Source organism: Trichechus manatus, unplaced genomic scaffold (genome assembly GCF_000243295.1).
Source record: "Trichechus manatus latirostris isolate Lorelei unplaced genomic scaffold, TriManLat1.0 scaffold00047, whole genome shotgun sequence".
NCBI classification, from domain to species: Eukaryota; Metazoa; Chordata; class Mammalia; order Sirenia; family Trichechidae; genus Trichechus; species Trichechus manatus.
In genome coordinates this window covers 11668809-11694472 of record NW_004443983.1, presented here as the reverse complement: position 1 = coordinate 11694472, position 25664 = coordinate 11668809, and the positions used below count along the sequence as shown (strand labels likewise).

General features: G+C 35.8%; 1 protein-coding gene across 2 annotated transcripts; it reads left to right on the top strand.

Annotated features, from left to right (window-relative positions):
* Positions 1-2034: 2034 nt before the first annotated feature.
* On the top strand, positions 2035-24264 carry SLC25A46 (solute carrier family 25 member 46). 2 transcript variants are annotated; one of them, XM_004377004.2, is made up of 8 exons: positions 2035-2443; positions 4956-4998; positions 6323-6380; positions 11021-11098; positions 13366-13466; positions 16613-16669; positions 17900-17957; positions 20178-24264. In XM_004377004.2, exons 1-8 carry the CDS (start codon positions 2155-2157, stop codon positions 20754-20756), a joined length of 1263 nt encoding a protein of 420 aa, XP_004377061.1. In that variant the 5' UTR covers positions 2035-2154; the 3' UTR covers positions 20757-24264. The 2 variants fall into 2 exon arrangements, with proteins under 2 accessions (XP_004377061.1, XP_023587752.1); XM_023731984.1 differs by lacking the exon at positions 2035-2443 and adding an exon at positions 2674-2689.
* Positions 24265-25664: the final 1400 nt, after the last annotated feature.

The window sequence follows — 25664 nt, the reverse complement described above, 5'->3', positions numbered from 1 at the left end:
GCGTAGTACTCCATTGTGTGTATGTACCATAGTTTGTTTATCCATTCATCTGTTGATGGGCATCTAGGTTGTTTCCATCGTTTTGTTATTGTGAACAATGCTGCTGTTTATGAGTTTTGATACATATTGCCAAACTGCCCTCCATCAAAAAATTGTTAGGATTTATATCACACCAGAAATGAATGACAGTACTTTCTTCTCACCTTGCATGAAAATGTGCATCCTTTAAACATTGTTAATTTAACAGATGAAAAATAATTGTTATTTAAATTTGCCTTTCTTCAATTACTAGAGGACAGACTTTTTATGTGATTTATCCATTTGCACTTTTTTTGTGAATTGCCTCTTCATATCCATTGCACTTTTTGTTTTTTTACTGATTTGCCTTTTCTTTATTCATCAGTAAGAGTTCTTTTTCCATTAAAGATACTGACCCTTTATCTAAAATATGTTAAAATGTAATTTTCCCATGTTTTGGCTTGCCTTTCAGCTTTGATTAATATGTACTCCTATTTTGTTTACCATGCAGAAATTAAATTTTATACCGTCAAATTTATTAGTCTTTCCCTAAATGTCTTTTGATTTTGCTGTCACTCAGAAAATATTGCAATCCAGTATCTAAAAAAATTCACCTATTTTCTTCCAGTATTTAATCTCTTAAAAACTAAAGAAAAATACAATATATTACAGCTGGAACTTAAGAATAAGCTGTGAGATAGGGTCCTTATTACTTTTCCCCCTCAACTGGCTACCCAGTTGTCCTCTTTTTAACAATTCATTCTTTCTCCACTGATGTGTATGTGAAATTGTGAGATGCCACTGTCTTTATATTACAAGTACACACACACATACACTTGTGACTTCTTTTAATAAACAATAAGTTTAAGACCTGAGCCAATCACATCAACAGAACCATTATTCCTAAGGGACAGAGCAATAATTTTTATTGCCATAACCAGTATCTGATTTGGTATTAGTTATCCAGTAATTTGGTATTAGTTCTCGAGTAATATTGGATACACAATATTAAGTAAGAGATTCAACATCTTTGTCTATGCTCCGTCACAACTTGGTTTAAGAATGTAAATCTGCTCAGAACGAAGTTGCGTATCACTTTAAATTAAGGTTCGCTTCTGGATGAGTGAGAATAGTGCATGAGGGTTCTCTTTTGAAAGCGCTCAGAATCCTGGCAGCTCCAAGAGGAAGAAAAGACACAGAAGTAACCCATGGAAGGCTCGGACAGACCTAGGGAGAGCAACTCTGTCCCAAGAGCCCCTGAAGCTGATGAAAACAGGTAGTGCGGGTTCTCTATATAACCGCTCTTAATTGTTTAACTGGTGATCCCGATTTTGAAGGATATTACTGACATTTAAATACACCCGAAAAAATACCACGGAAAACTATTTGTAGTTGTTTTGTGGCCGTAGAAAATCAAACTGCTGAATTTCTAAATCCCAGAGACCACTTTGTATTCGTATGTGGGTGTTTCTTTCTCCTGAGGCATTCACTCGAACTCTATACTTTCTTGCCCTAGTCGTCCACACAGCACCTTGTGTCTACTGGCCTAACACATTTCTCCAAATTTTACCCAAAACCCTAAGTGTAGGAGTCAAAGTGGTGTAAAGTTACTAACATCCGCAACTCTAACCTCTAATAAGTCACTTGGGGCAGGCACCAGCCCAATAATGAAAGAAAAGATTTAGATCTGGGGCGTACGTGTGGCACAGGGAATTTCTAGCCGAGATCTCAGCGGGTCAGCTCCATCTGTGCGTTTACCCTTTCCCCCAAAGAATTTTATTTGATCTCTTCCCATGCAGGCCGTGCCTCCCACCCCTATTCTCTTTCGGGTATCTCTTCAATATGGTGTTCCATTAACCCAGCAATCACCCTCCCACCTCCTCCCTAAAGGTGACAAAACTTCACAGGTTGGCACTGGGTTCCCAGCGGCGTCTCCCTAACAACCGTGCCTCTAAAGGTCACCGGAAAAGGCTACGATCACGTGTTCTCACGACTTCCGGGTTTACAACGTGACTTCCGGTTGTCAGAATCCCCGAGACACTGCTGCGGCCGAGGAAGGGAAGTTGTGCATCCTGAGGTTGCTGTGGCCCCAGTGGGGGTGGGCCCTGGGTGGGCTCGCCTCCTGCCCCGGCCGCGATGCATCCGCGGCGCCCAGACGGATTCGACGGCTTGGGCTACCGGGGTGGTTCCCGGGATGAGCAGGGCTTTGGCGGCGGAGGCGCTTTTCCTGCAAGGTCCTTCACCTCCGCGTCGGACCTGAGCCACTGGGTGACCACTCCCCCAGACATCCCGGGCAGCCGCAACCTGCACTGGGGCGAGAAGAGCCCACTCTACGGCGCGCCTGCCGCCTCTACTCCGCTCGAGGGGCCGGCAGAGGAACCCTTTCCCAGCGGCGGCGGCGGTGGCGTGCCGGGGCAAAGCAGCGGTGAGGGCCGTGGGGGCCCGGGAAGGGGTGGGCCGGGTGACAGAACCACTGTTCGCGGCCTGCAGCCTGCAGACCCCGGAAGCCGGGCGGAGGGTCCCGCCTCTAGTCTCCTCTCAGCCTATCGCGGGCCACACCCTCTTCCCTCCTTTCGTTCTCTGCCCCTGAAGCGGGCCTCTTTCGTCTCCCTCACACGTTTTCTGCGAGATCACCTCCAAAAAGACGCCTGCCTTAACCAGGGGTCGCATGGTCAGAATTGAAGGAAATTGGATTATTTGCTGTTTATTGGAAGTTGTGTGAACAATACCTAATTCACTTTGACAGCTGTATTTCAATTATTTATTTGTTGGTTATTTTACTTGTAGTTTTCTGTTCTGGAAAGGGAAGAGGCTTTCCTTTACAGGCAAGGTTGGGTTCAAACCTGGCTGTACCACTTGCAGGCTGAGCGACTTTCTTACCTCTGTGAACGCTTAGATTTCGCTTATTTATGGGGTAGAAGAATAACGGAATTTTGGGGTTTTTTTTTAGTGTTAATGAGTTATGAGTAATGCTGATACAGTATGGCGTATATAGTAGGCTAAAACATATTCGTTTCCTTTCTTTTCCGTTTTAATTAAAAGAATTGTGTCTTGTTTGTTTTCTAGATCCCCAAAGTACTGTTTCGCTTCTTTTTCCTTCTGACCTAAAAACTCCACTAAAGAGTTAGAAACACTGATACAATTCCAAGATAAGACTTTGGAATCTAGACATAATACGTGAGAAGACCTGTGTTTTAACTGCAACACTGCATGGTCTAGATATTCTCAATATCTTTTGTTTATAAAATGGAAGTAATGACTGCTTCTTCCCATTTTCCTGGACTTGTTAGAATAATGGGTTGATTTATATGATAAAATATTAAATATATTCTAGACAGCTCCATTCTCATTTCCTTATTTTTGACTTGGAAATAAAATAATATTTATTCAGTTTGGGTTAACTGGGAGGAATAGACTTTAAAAATCATCCAGGGAGCAAATGAGGATATGGAGAAGGATCAGTGACTTAGCCAGTGTCAATAAATTAGCTTTTTGACTTTTACCTGGCTTTCTTTTCATTGTGTCATACTGGTCCCAAAAAAATTGTGGAAATCTTTTATAAGGTATAAATTAATTCAAGATGCATGTATGATTGCTCCACAGTTACCTTCTTAGCCTATAAAGCTTATGTTTTTATCTTTTTGTAAGTTATGTTTTGATGGTTGCAATGAGGAGGAACTCACTAATAAAACCAGGATTTGTTTTTTTTTTGGCAGCAGTTAAGAGGCTGAGAAATATAACTTCGCAAGGAGGATAGAAACCTGAAAGACTTACATGGTTAACAATAGTAATCTTCCTAACACCTTTCAGAAAATATTAGCGGTATTTTCTGTTAATATTTCTGTACACACAAAAAGGGAAAAGAAGGAAAGCTCCCTACCTGGGCAAAAACAGCTTTCTATCTAGCTTGTATATTTGTCAAGGCCAGGATGAATCAAATAGTTTTCCCAGGGACAAACTTACATGGCCTTGTTCTGACGGTAAGAGAATAGTGAAGGTTTTGCTTTGCTTTGCTTCAAACAGCAGAAACGGACAGAGAGAATGAATGAATTAACCCTTATGAATGTGGTATTATAGCTAAAATTTAAATGTCTAGTTCCCGGGGGCTGTGATTTTTTACCGTTATAATTTTGGGTTCTTCAGTAAAGGAGAAAGGTTTTTCCATTTTGACATATGCATAGGAATGTTCCCAACTGTAAACTTTTCCAGTAATACTGTAGAAATACCATCAGCAGTAACATGTATGTACCCAGTAACCTATCACAGAGACTGAGTTAATCAGCTACTCAAAATATTTTAAACTTGGAGACATAGGGAACAAGAAAGTCGTATTTGCCCATTTTTTGTTATCCTAACTACTCTTTCAAATTGATAATTTAGAGGTGTTTTACTTATGACTATTGGTTTAACACAGGTGCTGTCCACCATTAGCAGTGAATAGCTAATTTTATAACATGGGAGGTAAAGTTGTTGGTGTAAGTATCTGTTTAAGCCTACCACAGGAAATTTTTCAAATTGTTTGTAGTCAGAAATTGAAAACTGGTAGCGCTTAGGTTTTACTTACAGACATGGTTAATTTGGCCCATACAATGTTTTCATGCTTTTTAACATAGTTGCCAATATTTAAAAATTGGAAGGTTTTATATAAAATAACGGGAATATCTTTTTTGAAAAATAACAGCTTAGAATCCTGGGGCTACAATCCTATATGGCAAGGAATTGGAGGTAAAGAGCACTTGTGTCTTTAGAAGGTCTCCACTTTGCAACTTGGCCACAAGCCCCAGCAGGATTCATATGACCTTCCTGGCCCCTGTCAGAATTTGACTTTGGTAACTGGGGTTTACATGAACAGCCTGTTACTAAAAAGAAAGGAAATTTATTGTTTTTATAGTAAACTTAAAAATTGATTATAACTAACTCTATTCCTTCTGTTTTAGAACAGTTAAATAGATTTGCTGGATTTGGTATTGGACTTGCAAGGTAATGTTTATCTAAAGTGTTTTTATTTAAAGTTTCTTTAATTTATGATAAATGACTAGTATTGTTTCATTTGGGTTGATTCTTTGGAGTGCAGATTAAATATTGAATAATTTGCAGAGCAATTATTTAAAATCTTTAACTTGATGATTTTTCTTTTTCAGTAAGAGTAGAGACGAGTCATTCAATTTTATAATCACAAAGTAATTGTGTAAGAAATATTGTAATAACTTCCATGGTTTATTCAAAGAATAAAATAAAATGTAATCTTATTTTCCTCTTACCCCCAAAAGTAATTATGTGTTGAGCCTTTTTCATAAATATTTGTATGCTAACAAGATATTTAGCAGCATAGAATCTAGGTTTTGCTCACAATCAGCTTTTGATGATCAGCATTATATTTTTTTATTTCTAATAATCATCGACATTTTGTTTAAGAAAAGTCTTCAGCCTTGATTATTGTGATCTTTAGTGAATCAGTTTCAGAAACATTGGAATTGTGCCAAGGCTTACATTTCATGGCAGCATGACCTTCATTGTTTTAAAAATTTTAATCAAAAAAAAATACCTTATTTGCATAATTTAACTTGACGATGTTAATGTCAATAAAAACAAAGTTTGCATATTAAAGTTTTCCTTTCTGCCAAAGTTAATTTTTTGTTTTTTGTTTTTTTTAGTCTCACTGTTAGACTTTAGCCTTTTGTTCATTTGATATGTTATTAATATATAAGTAAATGTGTGTGTGTGTGTCACAGTGTCTTAAATCCTCGGCTTCTAGTTATTTTGTGGGGAATACTTTCAAAAGAAATATTTGATACATAAAATAGTAGTCAATTAGCATGGTCATTAAAAACCCTGTCGCTTAGTGCAAAGTACATCAAAACCGAAATTTGTAGTATGGGGTTCATGAAGAGCAGAGAGCTTTGCTTATAGGAACTTTGTCCATGGGGCATCTTCTGAAAGAAATGAAAGGGGCATTTAAGATGTTTGGGAAAGGAGTTTCCCACATTAAGCATACAGAGATCTAGTTGCATCTTTATACTGTAGCTATTAATATTATGTATTGTTTTCCTTGCTTAAGAGTTTGCAGACCTGGTTTTAATTCGTTTCATATTGAATTTTTTTATTGGTGGAATGCTTTCGCAAACATGTCTGGACTTAAAATCTTTGTTTTACTTTTGAGAATGAAAAACAAAATAAGACATGATTCGTCAGACAAGAATAATTTTGTATACATATGTGTTATAAATTAATTTTGGTTATGTATTATATATATGTATGCACGTATACATATATATATATATATATATAAATTATTTTTGTATAGTCTCTTTACAGAAAATGTACTGGCCCATCCTTGCATTGTTCTACGCCGCCAGTGTCAGGTAAACATAATTTCTATGATATTCTAAAACAATAGTCAACCCTGATTTGAAGTACAGAACTCAGATAAATGGTGTAAGACCATGTAATCATTTACTCCATGTGTAATATTCCAAAATGTGTAATACATCAGTTCTCAGACTTTTTGGTCCTGAGACATCTTGAAAGTCTTAACAGTTACTGAGGATCTCCAAAGAACTTTCGTTTATGCGACACATCTATAAAAAACAAAAAAACACCATTGCCGTTGAGTTGATTCCAACACGTAGCAACCCTATAGGACAGAGTAGAACTGCCCCATAGGGTTTCCAATAGTGTAATCTTTATGGAAGCAGACTGCCACATCTTTGTTCTTACCACCGACCTTTCATTCAGCAGCCGAGTGCTTAACCACTGTGCCACTAGGGCCCTTTGATAGCTATAGATATAGTATGTCTATTTACTTAACTAATTAAAAATAATAACGAATCTGTTAAATATTAATGTAAATAACATTTTTATGAAAAACAACTGTGTTGTGTTTTTGCATGTATTGGTTCTTTGAAAAATATTGATTCCCTGAGTTATATGGATCGTTCAAATGTTAAGACATTTGATTATATAATATCAAAAAATTACCTCCATTAAAATCACCACTGATCTCAACAGAAAAGTTATTAGGTATTGGGAAGCTCTTGATGGTGAATGCAAGTTTTCCAGAATTTTAATTTTTGCCTAAAAACTCAAATTTATCATTGGCAGCAAATACTGTCAGTTTCTGTTTTTAATTGGCAAAACTCCTTTTGTTCACTTTTGAGAAGATGTCTGTCACAAGTACAAGAAACAATAGTTTGTTTTTTTAATTGTGCTTTAGGTGAAAGTTTACAATTCAAGTTAGTTTCTCATTCAAAAATTTATGCAGACATTGTTTTGTGACATTGGTTGCAATCACTGCAATGTGACAGCACTCATTCCTTTCCACCCGGGGTTCCCCATGTCCGTTTGTCCAGTTTTCCTGTCCCTTCCTGCCTTCTGGTCTTGCTTTAGGGCAGGAGTTGCTCATTTGATCTAGTATATTTGATTGAATTAAGAAGCATGTTCTTCATGTGTGTTATTGTTTTATAGGCAGTCTGACAAGTGGGGAGTCCGGGACTTTTTACATTTAATAGCAAATCAGATTTTTAAGTTGCAAAATCTCTAAAAATAAGGATTAAAAATTTTTTAAAATTATTTTTTATTGTATTTTAGATGAAGGTTTACAGAACAAACTAGCTTCTCACTAAACAGCTAGTACATATATTGTTTTATGACATTGGTTAACAACCCCATGACATATCAGTACTTGCCCTTCTCGACCTTGGGTTCCCTATTACCAGCTTTCCTGTCCCCTCCTGCCTTATACTCCTTGCCCCTGGGCTGGTATGCACGCCTTTAGTCTCATTTTGTCCTATGGGTCTTTCTAATCTTTGGCTAAAAGGTGAACCTCTGGAGTGACTTCATTACTGAGCTAAAAGAGTGTCCGGGGGCCATACTCTTGGAGTTTCTCCAGTCTCTGTCAGGCTAGTAAGTGGTCTTTTTTTGAGTTAGAATTTTGTTGTGCATTTTTCTTCAGCTGTGTCCAGGACCCTCTATTGTGATCCCTGTTAGAGCAGTCAGTGGTGGTAGCTGGGCACCATCTGGTTGTACTGAACTCAGTTTGGTGGAGGCCGTGGTAGTTGTGGTCTGTAAACCCTTTGGACTAATCTTTCCCCTGTGTCTTTAGTTTTCTTCATTTTCCATTGCTCCTGAAGGGGTAAGACCAGAGGAGTATATTAGATGGCCGCTCACAGGCTTTTAAGACCCCAGATGCTACTCACCAAAGTAGAATATACAACGTTTTCTTTATAAACTGTTACGCCGATTGAGCTAGATGTTTCCTGAGACCATGGTCCCCACAGCCCTCAGCCCAGTAATTTGGTTCCTTAGGGAGTTTGGATTTGTCCATGGAACTTCCATGACCTTGCCTTGGTCAAGTTGTGCTAGCTTCCCCAGTATTGTGTACTGTCTTACCCTTCATCAAAGTTACCACTTATCTATTGTCTATTTAGTGTTTTTCCACCCCCACCCGTTCCCTACCTCGTAACCATCAAAGATTGTTTCTTTTTGTGTGTGAACCTTTTCATGAGTTTTTATTGTAGTGGTCTCATACAATATTTGCCTTTTTGTGATTGACTTATTTCATTCAGCAAAATGCCCTCCGAATTCATCCATGTTGTGAGATGCTTAGCAGATTCATCATTGTTCTTTATTGTTACGTAGTACTCCATTGTATGTACTCTAGTGTGTTTGTCCGTTCATCTATTGATGGGCATCTAGGTTGTTTCCATCTTTTTTGCTATTGTGAATAATGCTGCAGTGAATATGGGCATGCATATGTCTATTCATGTGACAGCTCTTATTTCTGTAGGGTATATTCCCAGGAGTGGGATTGCTGGATCATTTGGTATTTCTATTTCTAGCTTTCTAAGGAAGCGCCATATCATTTTCCAAAATGGTTGTTCCATTTTGTATTCCCACCAGCAGTGCATAAGAGTTCCAGTCTCTCCGCAGCCTCTCCAGCATTTGTTATTTTCTAATTTTTTGATTTGTGCCACTAATGCCAGGGTGAGATGGTATGTCATTGTGGTTTTGATTTGCATTTCTCTAATGGCTAGTGATCAGGAGCATTTCCTCCTGTGTCTGTTAGCTGCTTGAATGTCTTCTTTGGTGAAGTGTCTGTTCATTTCCTTTGCCCATTTTTTAATTGGATTATTTGTCTTTTTGTTGTAGAGGTGTTAGATTTTCCTGTAGATTTTAGAGATTAGACCTCTGTCGGATTTGTGATAGCCGAAAAGTTTTTCCCAGTGTGTAGGTTCTCTTTTTACTCTGTTGGTGAAGTCTTTTGATGAGCATAAGTGTTTCATTTTTAGAAGATCACAGTTATCTAGCTTATCTTCTGGAGTTTATATGTTGTTAGTTATGGTTTGTATCCTATTAATGCCATGTATTAGGGTCTCTAACATTGGTCCTATTTTTTTCTTCTATGATCTTTATATGTTTGGTTTTATATTTAGGTCTTTGATTCATTTTGAATTAATTTTTGTGTATGGTGTGAGATATGGGTCCTGTTTCATTTTTTTGCAGATGGACATCCAATTTTGCCAGCACCATTTGTTAAAAAGACTGTCTTTTTCCCATTTGATGACTTTGGGCCCTTGTCGAAGATCAGGTGACCGTAGGCAGGTGGATTTACATCTGGGTTCTCTATTCTGTTCCATTGGTCAATGTGTCTGTCATTGTACCCATACCAGGCTGTTTTAACTACTGTAGCTGTATAGTGGGTTCTGAGGTCAGGTAGTGTGAGTCCTCCTACTTTATTTTTCTTCTTCAATAATGTTTTACTTATCCAGGGGAAACTGTAATTTTTCTGTCAGTCTTTTTTTTTTCAAGAAAAATGATGTTCCTTGAAAAAAGCAGTTAGTTCAGCTTGCAACTCTATCTTACAAGTGTTTTTTCTTATGACAGCCATCTTCTTTATGCAACATACAGAATATTAATTAGAAAATGTGTACTTAAAGGTCAAGATTTTATAATGTTAACATTTTTTACTGCTTCATCAAGGACATTCTTAAGTAAGGATGGTTTTTTCCATCTTGAGAGTAAATGAGGTAAAAAACAAATACTGAAATACAGTTTGGTGCTATTGCTTGATTTGTGCTAAGGAGTCAGCAGTTTTTTGATTCAGCAGCAGTGGGTTTTTTTTTTGGCTTTTGTACCGTCAGTGAAAATGTGAATACAATTAAAAAGGCAAACGATGCCTTAGTATTATTAAAAAAAAAAAAAATTTTAAACTTGTGGATCCCCTGAGAGGGTAATAGGGTCCTCAGGGTTAGTGGACCACGCTGTGGCAAATGCTGCTATAATATAACTAAGCTTATTTACAAAGTAATTTTTTCCCATTACTTGTTTGCTGTTAGAGTTAGAAAAAATATAAATTCAACTGTTCATGTGTAGCACCAAAAAATATATGTAGAGAAATAACCATTTAAATACCACATTTTACATTATGATCCAGTGTATACATATATATGAGTAACTAAAAAATGTTTTTTTGAAATAATACCCTTAGAATGTGTAATGCATTCTAGTATTTTCTAGTTTATTATTTCATTTAATAAATATTGGTTCTGAACCCTTAACTGATTTCACAGTTCATCAATCGGTTGCAGCCTATAGTTTGTAAAATGCTTGCCTAAAATGGGCATGAGTTGAGAGACAAATCTCCTGTTCTCTGAGTTCTTCTTGATTCCCATGTGGTAAATGGTCTGAGCATTTTGCCACACTGAATATAATTCTAGTGTTTACAGAAACATAAATATCAGACAACAAGGCCCTTTTTATTTTTATATTGCACATTACTATGTATATTATACATTGGCCTTCAAGGTTGTATTTATATAACCATGCATACTATACTTTTAATGGGTATTTAAATTACTTTCAAGAGTAATTTTTCACATATGCAATATATGCTGATTTTAGAATTTAACTTTTATTTGTGGTGTGACTCCACTGTATCTTTCATGGCCTTGTTATTTCTTGACAAAACAGAAACAAAAAACAATTATGAAACATCTTCTTTCAGGTTAATTACCATGCTCAGAATTATCATCTCACTCCATTTACAGTCATCAATATTATGTACAGCTTCAACAAAACTCAGGTAAGAGTCAGTGTATAGATTGTTTTAAAGTTATATTTAACATAAGTGTTATTTGGATTTAGTAGTTAAAGCAAGAATAATTCCTTTTAATTTGTTTAATAAAATATCTTAACTCTTGTACTCAAAATAATATAACATTGTAATGACACGTTTTGAATCTTCTAAAATTTCACTTAATTAGTTCACCAAAAACTGCAAAGAGCTGTACTAAGCTCTGAGAACAAAGCAACAGGTAAGATCATATGTCTGCTATGAAGAGACTTGTAGTTTAGTCATAGAGACAGAAACTTAAACAGAAGATTATGGTACAATAAGATAAACGCAGTGTTAGAAGTATAAAATGTTATTAGAGTACAGGAGAGAGGTACCTTCCAAAACTAGAACTGGACACAGGGTATGGTTAGGAAAAACTTTGGGAAGAAGGAACACCTGAGCTGCATCCTTATTCTTGAGGAATCTGTCTTTAAATGATGAAAGTAGAGAAAGGTATTTGAAGCAGAAAGGTACAAGAGAAGGAGAGGTTATAAAGATAAGGAATGACATTCAATGCAGTAACAGTGATTGAATAGTAAGAGAAAGATAGAAAAGGAACTACAGAATAAGCAGGATCCAGAGTGTAAGGAGCCTTCTAAAAACTGCACAGTTGATCTTAAAAGCTATGAGAATACCATTGAAAATTTTTTGGTAGTGACCAAATTTCTTGAACAAACTTGGATTGTTTGGCAGTATCTATCAAAATTTAAAATGTATGTATTCTTTGATTAATTAATTCTACTTCTAGGAACTTATCCCACATAGGGGTGTGTGTGTGTGTGTGTGTGTGTGTAGATAGATAGGTAGATAGGTGTATGTCTATACAAGATGCCGTTGTGGACTTGTTTATGAGATTGGAAACAATTTAATATTAATCAACAGGGTACTAGTAAAATAAATTACAGTATGTTTATGTAGTGAAACACCATGTAGCTGTTAAAAATAGGATGGTAACTGTGTGTGTGCTGATACAGAATGGTCTCTGGGATATTTGTTATGGTTCAGGATAGTACAAATAGTAAGGTATCACCTGTTAAAAATAAACAAAACGAAAACCTTTATCCATAAGTAAAGAGGCATACTTGTATACATGTGCAGTATCTCTGGATGATAAATAAGAAACCGCTACTAGATGAGGGGTGAGAAAGAGACAGACTTTAAACCTGAAACACTTGTTTCTTTTGAATTGTACACCATGTATGTTATTGGTTAATAACATTTACATAATAAGAATAGGAATAACACTAATGGTGTGTGGAAAGGGGCAAGCCCAGAGACAGTGAAACTGTTATAATGTAGAAAAATTGATACAAAGTAACGGTATAAGGATAGAGAAAAAGACTGATTGTAAGATATTCAGGGAGTAGAACTGATGGAATTTGGTGACTGGTTAGATACAAAGAGCCAGACAAAAGTGTCGTCTGGATATATGATTCAGACACTGGGACGATGAAGCTGCTGTCTAGGGAGATAGAAAATAGAACAGAGAAGGAAAGAATCCATATGGGTTGGGGACTAGTGAGAGTGATTGCATTAGTTGTGGATATGTAAAATTTGAGATACACAAGGGTCATCCTAAAGGCATTGGTAATTCAGTGGTAGAATTCTCACCTTCATGTTGGTGACCCTGTTATAATTCAAGCCAATATACGTCGAGCCGATACACCTCCTGCGCAGCCACTGCCTGTTTGTCAGTGGTGGATTGTGTGTGGCTATGATACTGAACAGGTTTCAGGAGACTTTCCAGACTAAGACAGACTAGGAAGAAAGGCCTGGTGATTTACTTCAGAAAATTAGCCAGTAAAAACTGTGGATCACAATGGTCCAAATTGGTCATGGCAATGGTATTGGACAGGGCAGCATTTCCTTCCTTTGGACATGGGGTCACCATGAGTTGGGGCCAACTTGACAGAAGCTGAAAACAACAAATGGTCATCTTAAGGACAAGACTAGTAGGAAGTTGAACATACAGACATAGAGGTCTGAAAGTAACCAGGACTGGAGCCTTAGTTAGAGTTATTTAATTAAGTGGAATGTTCATCTTGGTCTAAAAGCAGGCCACCCAACAAACATTTAAAATGATAGGAGTTAATTTTCTTGTAGTTCTCTACTATATTAGAATTGTGCCCTTTGGAAAATATTGATAAATATTAAATGTCAAATTTTATTAATACATTTTTTATTTTTCCTATTTAGAAGTTAACAGAAATAACAAAACCTTTTACTCATTTTAGGGACCAAGAGCCCTTTGGAAAGGAATGGGAAGTACATTTATTGTCCAGGGAGTCACACTTGGAGCAGAAGGAATAATCAGTGAATTCACACCTTTGCCAAGGTAATATTAAGGTCTGACTAAGAAGTCTCTGAACTATGGAACAGGACAGAAAAGAGTGAGATTGAAAGATATTTCTGAAGTATAAAAGATGATAATGATATATTGGGTGTGGGAGTTAGGGAGAGTTAGTTGTCAGCAGTAACTGAAATTTCTAGATTAGAACATGTTAACCAAGACGGAGATTTTATGAATAAGAATAAGATGGAATGGAGAAGATAAGGAATTTAACTTTCAATAAGTGAAGTTTGAGATTTGTACAAGACATCTAATGGGGAATGTCTAATAAGAATTTGAAGCTGGAGACATATCTTTGAATGTTGTGGTATAGAAGAAGTAGTTGAAGCATTTTAATGTATGAAATCCCTAAGGAGAGAGTATAGACTAAAAGACAAAGTGTACTAAGGACAGAACCCTGGGTAGTGTGTGTGTGTGTGTGTGTGTGTAGTTGAAGAGGTAGTTGAGGGGGGTAGTAAAAGATGCCCACAAAACAAATTCATAAAGAGCAGTAAGATATTGGTGAATAGTGTCCTAGAAGCCAAGAGATGGGAGAATTAGAATTATAGATACTTTTGGAGGGAGAGGGTAGAGAAATTGGGAAAATTCACTTCTGGGTCTTTTTTCTGTGAACAGGATACAGGGTTATTTGGTGAAAGAAGGATGATCTTTGGGATTGTAGTAGGAAAGCATGAGAAAAGTGATATATGTTTGGAACAGTCACAACTATGGGTAACAAAGAATCTTACAAGGACTATATGAAAGGAATGTTTCATAGAAAAGAATGTTAATAGATAATATTGGAAATCATACATTTGTTTAGGTGCTCTTTGGCATGATTGTGATTTTCTACAGCACAGCACCTTCTCAGACCTTCCCTCCAGGTGGAGCAAGTTGGGTGGAGTAAGCGTTGCTCCACCCTGCACTATCCTTAATTTACTTGTGACTTTTCTCATATCATTAAAATGAGGAAGCATATCATTAAAATGAGGAAGGAGCCCCTGTTGCCAAGGCTTTCTTTGTAGTGGAGTCTCACAAGTCATTTGTTGAACTCAACCTTTGTTTTGGATCATCACACATTTGTGGTTGTGACAATGTAAATGTCTTGCATTTTTCTCCTGATGTTGTCTATTTCTCCAAATAACTTCTCTGAATTCACCTACTTAAACACATTCTATTTTAAGCACAATGAAGTCTTTCTCCAATTCAATAGATACTCTTTCCAAATGACAGTCCCTGAGTAGGGAACACTAAAATAGTTTAAGGATAGAAAAGAAGGATCTTAAGTTTGATTTTGGACTAGTTCATCTTCAGGTACTTTGCCATACTCAGGTGAAGTTGTCAGTAGGCAAAGATATAGAGATTGGCATATAGAGGAGAAGGCAAAACTGAAGATAATACATTTACGAGGTTGTGAAGCTATCATCTTGGATAGATTGATTAGAGAACGTGTAGCTCCATCTTTCAGTGTCATTAATATCACACGCAAGTAAAATTTTGCTGAAGATAATTCAAATATGGTTGCAGTGAGCTGCCAGAAATTCAAGCCAGATTCAGAAGAGGATGTGGAATGAGGGATATCATTGCTGATGTCAGATGGATCTTTGCTGAAAGCAGAGAATACTAGAAAGATGTTTACTTAAATTATTAGTGACTTTATTTTAACTTTCTTCATCTCAGTATAAAATATGTTTGTTCATTTATAATCTTTTTATGTTTGTCATACTCATTCATTTCAAGTAGAAAATATATTTTCTGAGCTTCCTGCTGTGGCCATGGGGGAATGGCTGCCAACGTGTCATCTTTCATCAGTTCCCTCAATGGAACTGCTGGCAGCGAGTTGCATTTTTGCCTTTCCCTTTCTCTTTTATTCTGTTGTCTTTTTCTCCTTTTCTCTCTCTCTTTTTTCTTTTTCCTCTCTACCCCCTCTGTCAGTCTTTTCATTGTTTTCTGTCTTATTTACTTTCTCTTGTATTTTCCATATACTTTGCTCTTTTTGACTTTTTCTTGATACTGCTTTCTTCTTTTTCCCTTTTTCTTTTTTCAGCTTGCTTCCTTCTTTTTCTTATTTCTTTTCTAATTTCCTAAGGTAAGCTAGCAGCAAGCCCTGGTGGCACAGTGGTTAAGCACTCGACTGCTAACTAAAAGATTGGTGGTTTGAAACCAACAGCCGCACCGTGGAAGAAGGATGTGGCAGTCTGCTTCCATAAAGATTACGGTCTTGGAAACCCTATGGGGCAGTTCTACCCTGTCCTTTAGGGTTGCTGTGAGTCAGAATCGACTTGACAGCAATAGGTTTGGTTTGGTATTTTGGTTTAAGGTAAGGTAGATTGCAGGAACAACGGTAGTTTAGACCTTCAGTCCTGACCTAGCAGTTTGCCTGTGTCATTTGAACATGTCTATGTGATCTTTCTGAGCCTCACTTTTCTCATTAGTAAAAGAAACATGATAATACCTTCTTGCTTATCTCACATGATTCCTCCTGGTATCAAATGAGATGAGAGGCAGCGCAGGTAGAAAGTGCAGGGTTTAGAACCCAGTGCCACCACTCAGCAGTTGTATGGCTTTGGGTAAGCTGTGAACTCTATCTGAACCTATTTCCTTGTCTATGAAATGGAGATAATAGGGTCACTGTGAGAATTAGAAATAATTCACGTGAAGTGTTTTATGCAGTACCTGGCAAATATTAGGGACGCAGAATTAATATAATTAAAGACCCTTTGGAAATCAGGTGTTACCCAAATGTAACATAATATTCTGTATCACAGTTACTTAATTTTGTTTTTTAATTCTCATTGTTCATACATACTTTTTTAAAGCTTTTCTCCTTCCTTTACCCTTTCTTCTGTTCCTTCCCCTTCCCCATTCATTTTCTCTATCTCCAACTTTGATTTCTCATCATGTTTATGTTTATAGTCAGTTATAACTGTTCTCTTCTTCTGCCAACACGTAGAAAAACACCTCGTACTTTTCTCCTCCTTCAAACCAACACAGTTGTTTGAGGTGACATTGTCCCAGAAAGGAAAATGTACGCCATTAGAAGTTATATTTCTCTTACAGATTAAAAAGAAAATTAGAAATTGATTACTTTTTTGAAAATTGGGCTAATTCAAGGTGTTTTTAATAACTTGGCATTTGTTTTTACTTTTTAGGGAGATTTCACACAAATGGAATCCTAAACAAATAGGAGAACACCTTCTACTGAAAGCGTAAGTGTCAAAAGTGGCAATTTTATTGGAAATGCCCATTAATTTTTATAGTGTTAGAACTCAAAAGGAAATCTTATTAAATAAATATAGTGAAGGAAATTAAAGCAATAAAATATTTGTGGGAATAGGACTTCAAAAGACAAAGTAGCATAAAGTTTAGGAAAATGTATTATCTTTAAAATAAATCTTAGTGATTTGAAAGGTTGGACACTGCCTAATTCTTCCTTTTGTTCTTAGGAAGTTAGCAAAGGTCTTCAATTTATTTAACCTGAATTACCAGGAAAGTTATTAATTTTTTGTATTATTAAGCAGAGGTACGAATTTATTTGTACAGTGATGAGCAGACCCAAAAACTTAGTGGCATTAAAATATAGTCCAAACGGCACTTAATGATTTTGCAACAGTGACCATTTTGGTAGATTAGAAATTTTACTCTTCACTTTTTAATTTTTTTTGAAGATTGTGAATTGGATACCCCCCAGCTTGCTGGCTCCCTCTGTGGGACATTCCAGCACATTATTACTTAGTGATGTTCCATTCACCTTGAAAACCACTACTTGCCAGGACCTGGCCCATAAGGGTTAGGTAAGTCCCACCTCAATATTATTTTAAATAACTATATTTTACAGGCTTGCAAAGTTGCAGTATTACTATGCCTAAACATTGGTGATAGGAAACAACTTTGCAAAACTGTACAATATTGTTTTTTAATAATAAAAGGGACTTCACTCACGTTGAAGGCTGGCTTCATTCTGCTGGGTGGGAAATCTGGGAATGAATAATGATAACAGATAGGGTAATAGCAAAAAAAAAAAAGATTCTTGTTCTGAATATCACTAAAAAAGGCAAGTTATGGAATGAATTCTTCATCCTGAAATTTAATTATTAGAGTTATAGAATACATTAGCTATATGCAGGTAAATGTCCAAACAGTGAATCATAAATGAGGCTACATTTTACTGGTTTACAATAAAATATTTTCTTTGAAGGCTGTTCCTGTGTTGTTATTAATAAGTCTTTTATCTCTAATTGTTGAGTAAAGCATCCTACGTTATAGATCTCTGAAGTGAATATCTTTAGCTTATAGGTATTAATAGTTGAAAAACCTTAAAAAAAATCATTCTAGCTTGAATATAAATTATGTCAATATAATAAAGCAGATACTAAAAAAAAAATGAGCGAAATCATTTTGTTTCAGTATGCTGACAAGCGTGTTTTTAATTTCTACAGCCTAACTTATATGGTGGCAATGCCTTTCTATTCAGCAAGTCTAATTGAGACAGTACAGGTAAGCTATTTTCACTGTCATTTTTTTAGTTAAAAATATATATTTTTAATATTCAGTATATTATGTATGCCTGATTGCATAACAAAGATTTAAGAGAGTATACCTTAAGAAAATTATTTCTCAGATAATCACACGTGTGTCAAAGATTATATACTAGGCACATTGCTGATGTGTATATTTCCATGCAAACTTATTTTACACTTCTAATTTTAATTCTTTTTATACTTTCCATAGGCAACTATACTCTTCATTCAGGTATCTCAGAGCCCCTGACTTCTTAAGGCCCTTGTGGGACAACTCACAGGGTTATGGCTTATCCTAGGACAATAAATTACTGATTCCCTGAGCATAAAACATGATGGGTAATCATCCTAACCGTGAGCAGGTGGTCCCCATATGTAGTTTCTTCATAGCATTCTTTTTAAATATGCCTTTTAAAGAAAATTTGATATTGTATGCATGGTAAGTACTATAAAGCTAAAGCAATATCCAAACCAAACTCATTGCTGAGTTGATTCTGACTCATAGCAACTCTACGGGACAGAGTAGAACTTCCCCACAGGTTTCTAAGGCTGTAAATCTTTACGGAAGCCGACTGCCACATCTTTCTCCCATGGAGTGGCTGGTGGGTTTGAACCTCCAACCTTTCTGTTAGGAGCCAATCGCTTAAACACTGTGCCACCAGGGCTCCTAAATATCCTGGTTTACTATTTCTGACCACATGATGGCGCCTCAAGTACATTCAGTTAAATGTCATACACTTTGTCACCCATGTTCTTCCTATGCTTACACTGCAAACTGTAGTTTTAATATCACCTCTATATAAAATCCAATTAATTGTACACCCGTATTCTATCTCCAACATCAGATCCTCTAATATATTTTCTTCTTCAGTGTGTAATAAATGCTCTCTCTTGATAAAAACTCCACTGGAATAGCCTTTGGTCTTCTAATTACTCATTTCCACTTAGTTTCTTTTCTGGACCCATTGTTGATTTTTTATTTTATTTTTTAATGCATTCATTAAGTTCTTGCTACCCAAATACACTGGCAGATTTCCTTTCCCCTTGCATTTAGCATTGTGATAAAAAATGAGCCTTTGTATGGTGCTACAGAGTTTACAGTTATCACTCTATGAGAGAGCCTCTTTTTATAGATAAGGAAAAAAAGAATAGAAAGGTAATTAACTTACTAAAGTAAAAACAACTAAGCCATATGCTATATTGTGGGAAAACAAGTTTTAGCTTTAGATAAACTCATGTAAGAATCACATTTCTCTACTTATTAAATTTATGACTTTAGGCGAGTCACTTAATTTCAGAATCTTAATTTTCTTGTCCATAAAATGGAAATAGTACTTTAATAACTAGGATTCCCATGATGCATATGTTAGTTTGCTTGGTGGTGGTTGTTAGTTGCCATTGAGTCAGCTCCAACTTAACGGCAGCCCCATGTGTGGTGTCCATTAGGCTTTGCTCCGCTTTCTTGATCCTTTTTCTTTTTGCTCTTCAGACTCAATAATCTCAATTGTCTTATGCTGATTCACTGAGTCTTTCTTCTGCTAGCTCAAATCTGCTGTTGAATTCCTCCAGAGAACTTTTTAGGGCAATTATTTTATTTTACGGTTACAGTATTCCTGCTTTGTTTCTTTTTAAAGTGTCCAACTCTATTAATAAAAAAGGCAGAGACGCTGTAGATCATAGTAAGTGATAAAAACACTAACATTTATTGAGTGCTGACTGGGTATCAAGCATTTTCTCATTTAATACAGCAACTCTGTGCATAAAAGGTAGATAGTACTAATTCCATTTTTATAGAATGGTAAGCTGACACTTAGGGAAAAGTTAAGGAAAATGCTCATGATCTCATAATCAGTAAGTAATAGAACCTATGCTAAGCACTATCCTGCCTCCTTAGGCATCATAGTAATTGGTTTTCAGATGAGTTCTAAGGAGCTTCTTGAGGGTAGGGAAACCAGGTGTGTCCTTCTTTCTCTCCCTACCCAATTAAGAATAGCTCCCAGCTTCGCTGCTATCTGTTCCATGAGATTTCATTTGAAAATGGAAACTAACGCCACAATAACATTTGAAGTCTGGAAACTATTGATGTTTTCTCACTTTAGTCAGTAAACTTGAACTTAAAGGGGACCTAGAAGCATCCTTTTTTTGTGGCAAAATAGGCAGATGTTCAATTTTACTCATTTTATCATTTTGATTTCAGAGTGAGATAATTCGCGATAATACTGGAATTTTGGAATGTGTTAAAGAAGGAATTGGAAGAGTGATAGGTATGGGAGTGCCTCATAGCAAACGACTGCTTCCGCTGCTTTCCTTGATCTTCCCTACGGTGCTGCATGGAGTTCTTCATTACATCATCAGCTCAGTCATTCAAAAGTTTGTCCTACTAATTCTAAAGAGAAAGACTTATAATAGCCACCTAGCTGAGAGCACTAGCCCTGTGCAAAGTATGTTGGATGCTTATTTTCCAGAACTTATTGCTAACTTTGCTGCCAGTCTTTGCTCTGACGTTATACTTTACCCACTGGAAACCGTTTTGCACCGCCTTCACATTCAAGGAACACGCACCATAATTGACAATACAGACCTTGGCTATGAAGTGCTTCCAATTAATACGCAGTATGAGGGGATGAGAGACTGTATCAATACTATAAAGCAGGAGGAAGGAGTGCTTGGTTTTTATAAAGGATTTGGTGCTGTTATAATACAGTACACACTGCATGCAGCTGTTTTACAGATTACCAAAATTATTTACTCTACACTTCTTCAAAACAGCATTTGAGATTTAGGCTCCATCACTGGTTAGTCAACGAGACATAATCTGGATACTTTGTTATGAAATTATGAGGGTTAAAAGTGAAATACTGGGAAGAAAATGGATTGGAAAATGAAACTGGTAGAAAAAGCCCATGCTGATCATATTCAAACACTTCTTTTTTGGATAAAAATTACTCCAAATTTGAAAACTTAGTAAAAATAACACTCATTATTAATTAAATTCTAGCTAGTATAGCACTCATACTGAACTGAAAAATAAAGATCTTGGGCAGAAGCAAGTTTGTCATAAAATATACAATAAAATTGCATAGACCTGAATCTAATTAACTGACCTTAATATTTGTTACATGTTTATTTCACCTTCTAGATTGATATTGGTATATCTTCCTTAATACGATATACAGTATCAGGAGGTCATAGTGTACCTTTAAGCAAATAAATTATTCCATCAGTGAAAAAGACTAGAAGATTAGACTTAGCAATCTGTAAGCAGGAGTTTAAAAATTTTAAATTGCATTGCCCCTATATAACTATTTTTAATGGTTGTATGTGTATTATATAAAGCAATTTACGTGTACACACAAAACTTGGCATTGCCATCATCGCTACAGATCAGCTTATTACATAAAATGAAGTCATGTACTTTATGCTTGAATATCACCAAGAATAAAACATTAAAAACCAAGGTACCCTGAAGAGTTAAGTTCAGCATAACGTACTTGGCCCAGTGTTTCAGTACCAGCAATTTAAAATTTGTCAGATGTTTATAAAGTTGGATTTGCTTAGCTAGTTATGTGAACCATCAGGCTATTTTTAGAGCTACTCTTAAGGGAGATAGAATATAAAATAATCATGACAACTATTACTGTTTCCACATTTTCAAATTGTGTACTAAAAAGAACCACACTTGCTTTTTCATTTCTGGAATGACTTGTCTTAGAGGAGACAAAATTAGAATTCACCTGGGAATTTGTGCCTCAAGAGCCTCTTGTATAGTCATTAAATAACGACCTCGGTTTTTATTTTCTCTCAGTTTTTACTTAGTTTGCAGAACTAGATACACATAAAGGGAAAAGTAAGCTTGACCTTTTCACCTTTTATTTAAACTTACTTGGATGAATACTGAAGGAAAAATACAAACATACCTTAAAGGGATTTTGGTCCTTGTTTTTTATGGATTCCATGGGAAGAAAAAAAGTACATTTCAACAAACAATAATACAAAGAAATGTTGAATCAGTTTAATTAAAAATTTCTATTTCTAAATTTAATTTGGTGGGTCAGGCTGTTCTTTGTATAGTAAAATGATCTACAGTTGACTGATCTATCATTAAACATTTTAAAGTTTTATTTTCTCATCTGGATGATCACAGTTTTACTGTGAACTGTTTAATACACTAAAGTGCAATGACTTTTCACTGATGTTGTCCAACATACAAACTGAATTTATTTTACTTTGCTAAATGTCAGATAAGTGATTACTTTTTATGATTAATAGTGCTGGAACCAAAAAATGATATCCAAAAAGCGTGAAACAGTATATAAATTGGGACTCTCTCCACTATCTTGTAAAAGGGCTTTTGTTTTTTTAAGATTACTGAAGCACATACATTTTCATTTTTAAATTCCACAAGGATGGGAAAACCAAAAGTAAACACCACTGATCCCATGTATTTTATGGTTAATTTTTTATGTTATGGTTTACTTTGTCCAACCTATGGCATTTATATTGCTCTCATTGCTTTTGAACTACTAATTTTTTAGATGTTTTAATATGCCCAGCTTCCTTAAAAGCTGTAGTTTTTTTTTTTTTAAGTAATTGAAGAAGGTAGTTTCAGACAAGAGTAAGTTTCAGAAAATTTCAAATCAGTTGTCTGTCTAGAAGAATAGAATCTAAATGGAATCAAGTATTTACTAATGAAAATCTGTGGGACCCTTTGTCTTGTTTAAAAATTAAATATTTGAAGATTGTTGGAAGTTAGCGTGAAAATGCAATTATGCAAATTTCATTATGAAATCATTTATACGTCTGATAGGCTGAACCAAGTAAATGCAAGCTCAAGTAAGTAAAGTTGGGTTTATTTTCTGTCTCTGGAGAAAGAATACAAGTAAACATTAAAACTAAAATGAAAAAAAGTGGTAAGTAAAATATTAATTTTTTTACTGCCATTGCAAGTTAGTTGAAATATAAGTGTCTTTAAAATTCAGGCACTTAAATATTAACAAAATATGTTTAACTGAATTTAGTAACGAATCAGTGCAAATAACAATTAGAGATACTCCCTTTTTAAAATTATTATTTTTCTTTAACATATGGGTATAGATATCAACTATCCATGGCTAAATTTCTTGAGATGATAATAGCTCAGAATAATATTTTTTAATTCAGTATAAGTAGTAGTGTTGTGAATTTTAAGTTTATTAAAATTCTATTGTTCCATAGGCCCAGTGGTCATCTTACATAGGCCAGATTTTGGCCATGGGGCTGACGTGTGATATGCTTGCCTTACATTATAGAGTTTTTTCAGTCAAATAGTCTGAAAGAGATTAGATTAAAAACTGAAAAATATGGGAAATACTAACCTACTCTTAATTGAGTTTATGAATTGATTTACAAAATCTGATGTAGTTTTTTTTCCCTTGAGATAACCTTCTCAGTTTTATGTTGTTTATGTGCCCTTGAAAAGTTTAAGAAGGTTATTTATTTGAGTCTCCAAACTTCCGTATAAGTATGAAATAGTAAAAACAAGCTAACTTCAAAATGGCTATGGGCTGGGGGATTTGATAACTTAACCAGAGTTTTCAGAAACAAAACTGGAGAGGTAAGAGGTCTTGCTCACTTCTGCAGATGTGCCTGACTACTCACAACTGTCTTCATCACTGTGCTTGTATTATCTACAAAAAGCATTCACTATTGATTGGACACAAATGCTTCAATATTTCTGTCCATGTATTCATGCATTTGCTTAGAAAACAGAAAATGCTGCTCTGATATTTGCTTTATCACTGGAGACTGTGAAGTTACATTGTGGTAGAGGATGTAACTCAGTTTGCTTACTCGATATTTTGGAACAGAAAAGATCACTATGCCAGCTCTTAAGAAGATAGCCAGGTTTAAATTATTTCCAAAACTTACATAAGCAAATAAAATCCCCTCGGTAACAATTCACATTGCACTAGAATTTGAGTGATAACTTTGGCGTTTCTGCTTTCTCTTTATGGTTGTACATAATCTCTCTCTCGCTTGCTCTTGCTCTCTATTCTCTCTCTCTAATAGAAACTGAATATGTAATGTCTTGCTTTTGAGTCATTGAATATCACTGATGTGGTACCAAGTTGCATAACAGAATAACAAAAAAATTGTGATTTGACAGTTGTGATTTGATAATATTACCTCATCTAGAAGAGGCGTTTGGTCTGTTTTTTTTTTAAGTTGTTTTTGTTTCTCTGGTATTTTAAATGTTTTGGGTAAATTATGTAATATGGAAAGTTCAATAAAATGTTGAAATACAACCAGTCTTTTTCTTTTACTGATACTATAGAATTACTCAAGCTGGTGTTAGAAGATAAGGTATATTTTTGTAAGTAAAAATGAAGATCAAGAAAAATGTTTGTGTAAAATGAAACCTTTTTGCCCACTATTTAAAAATTCTTTTCCAGGGTCATAAAAGTGATATAACTGTGATGTGGCTTACAAAAAATGAACATTTGTTTTTCAAATAAGGTTTTGCATGCATTGTATTTTGTACAAGTCTTACACATTTCCATATTTGATTTTCACAACAGCCCTATGACGGTTTCCATGCCATGCTGTTTGAGGAACCAGATACAGAAAGGCTGTGACTTGTCCAAAGTTAAGCAGCTAATTAAACACAAAGCCAGAAAGGGAGCCTAGGTCTTGTTATGTAATTCAGTGACCCACCATAATGAGGCCTCCCAAATTCAGGAATAGATGGTCTAATGATAATATATGCTCTTTAGGAAAAGAACAGCATCTAACATTTATTGAGTACTTAGTTCAAAGTCCAGATCATTAAGAACTCAAGTGCATTGTTTCGTATGTTTCCTACACAATCTTGTGAAGTAGAACTAATAGTACCCTTTTTACAGTTAATAAAATTGTAACTGAGTCTGGGAGATGAAGAGCTTCACCTGAGATCATATAGTTAATAAGTAGTATAGCTAGGATTTAACTCAAGTGTTGCTCAAAACTTGTACTCCTAGACTGGTCCCCAGGCCAAAGTTTGGTTGCTTTAATTAGTATCAACCAACAGAAGAACTGAAGGACACCACTGTTACTAATGAACTGCTTCTCAGATGAATCTGTACTGTGGTCTACAATGGAGAGTTCTGAGCTCTTTAGTAAGTGCCTCTACAGCCCTCACCACTCCCCTCCCTTCTCCAGGTTGGAAACCTCTCTTTGAGCTTCCATAGCCCCTTAGTTCTTTTTTTCTTGTGACACAAGGACTTTCTTTTGCAGTTATCTGTGAATATCTATTAAGCACTAATAGAAGATGCACTTACACTGAAGGTCTTGTTTTCTCCCCGCTCCTATCACACATCCATAGACATACTTGTTGCCGTTGAGTCATGGACATAATAAATTACATAGACATAATAAAATGTTGAATGAATAAATGAATGTTAACAAAATTGTGTGACCAGTCTTGTCTACATATTTTGAAGTGTGTTCCCTTTTAGCCCTGGTTGCGCAGTGGTTAAGAGCTACGGCTGCTAACCAAAAGGTCAGCCGTTCGAAACCACCAGCCACACTTTGGAAACTCCATGGAGCATCGACTCGGTAGCAATGGGTTTCGTTGGTTTTGGTTTCCCTTTTAGTTTAGAATTTCAACACTGAAAGTGACCTTTAGAAATCATCTTGATTAAGCCTCTCATTTTACGTATTTGAAATG

Excerpts from the sequence above, each read along its gene's own strand:
- SLC25A46 (XM_004377004.2), top strand. The coding sequence starts at position 2,155 with ATGCATCCGCGGCGCCCAGACGGATTCGACGGCTTGGGCTACCGGGGT. Across the intron at positions 2,444-4,955 it reads CGTGCCGGGGCAAAGCAGCG|AACAGTTAAATAGATTTGCT; the intron begins GTGAGGGCCGTG and ends CTTCTGTTTTAG. Across the intron at positions 11,099-13,365 it reads ACAGCTTCAACAAAACTCAG|GGACCAAGAGCCCTTTGGAA; the intron begins GTAAGAGTCAGT and ends TACTCATTTTAG.